The sequence below is a fragment of the Penaeus monodon genome, chromosome 22, assembly GCF_015228065.2.
Source record: "Penaeus monodon isolate SGIC_2016 chromosome 22, NSTDA_Pmon_1, whole genome shotgun sequence".
NCBI classification, from domain to species: domain Eukaryota; kingdom Metazoa; phylum Arthropoda; class Malacostraca; order Decapoda; family Penaeidae; genus Penaeus; species Penaeus monodon.
In genome coordinates, this window is record NC_051407.1 from 23,910,224 (window position 1) to 23,910,574 (window position 351).

A 351-nucleotide genomic window follows, 5' to 3' on the forward strand; every position below is an offset into this window, starting at 1 on the left:
CTGCGTAAACCAAATCCGGGCAACTTACAGTGCGTCTGGCCGGGGGCGAAGCTCAAGATGAACTCAGGATGAGGTCTGTCCGCGTGGTCGGGATTCGCGCCGCCCGTGATGGCGTGTGCGGCGGCAACGTGCGTTATGGCACTACCGAGATGCTGCAGCAACTCTGGCGGCGCGCTCACCTTCCTCCGACGGTGCGGGTGCTGGGAGGGGAGTCCGTGGGAAACTCGGCGACGGTGCTGGATCGGCGTCACAAGGGCGCTGCCACTCGCCTCGCTCTCACTGCGGGGGAAGAGACACGTGGTTAGGGCGGCCGCTGGCGTGGGTTGGCTATGGGGATATTTCTCGGAGCAG

General features: G+C 65.0%; 1 protein-coding gene across 1 annotated transcript in view; it reads right to left on the bottom strand.

The window, feature by feature from the left end:
• The window catches only part of LOC119587035 (proton channel OtopLc-like), a gene marked incomplete in the record, with an annotated part of 90,926 nt that overhangs the window by 3,516 nt on the left and 87,059 nt on the right, over nt 1-351 (bottom strand). Inside the window, 1 exon segment of the mRNA XM_037935782.1 lies at nt 29-279. Coding sequence (XP_037791710.1) covers nt 29-279 — 251 coding nt within the window.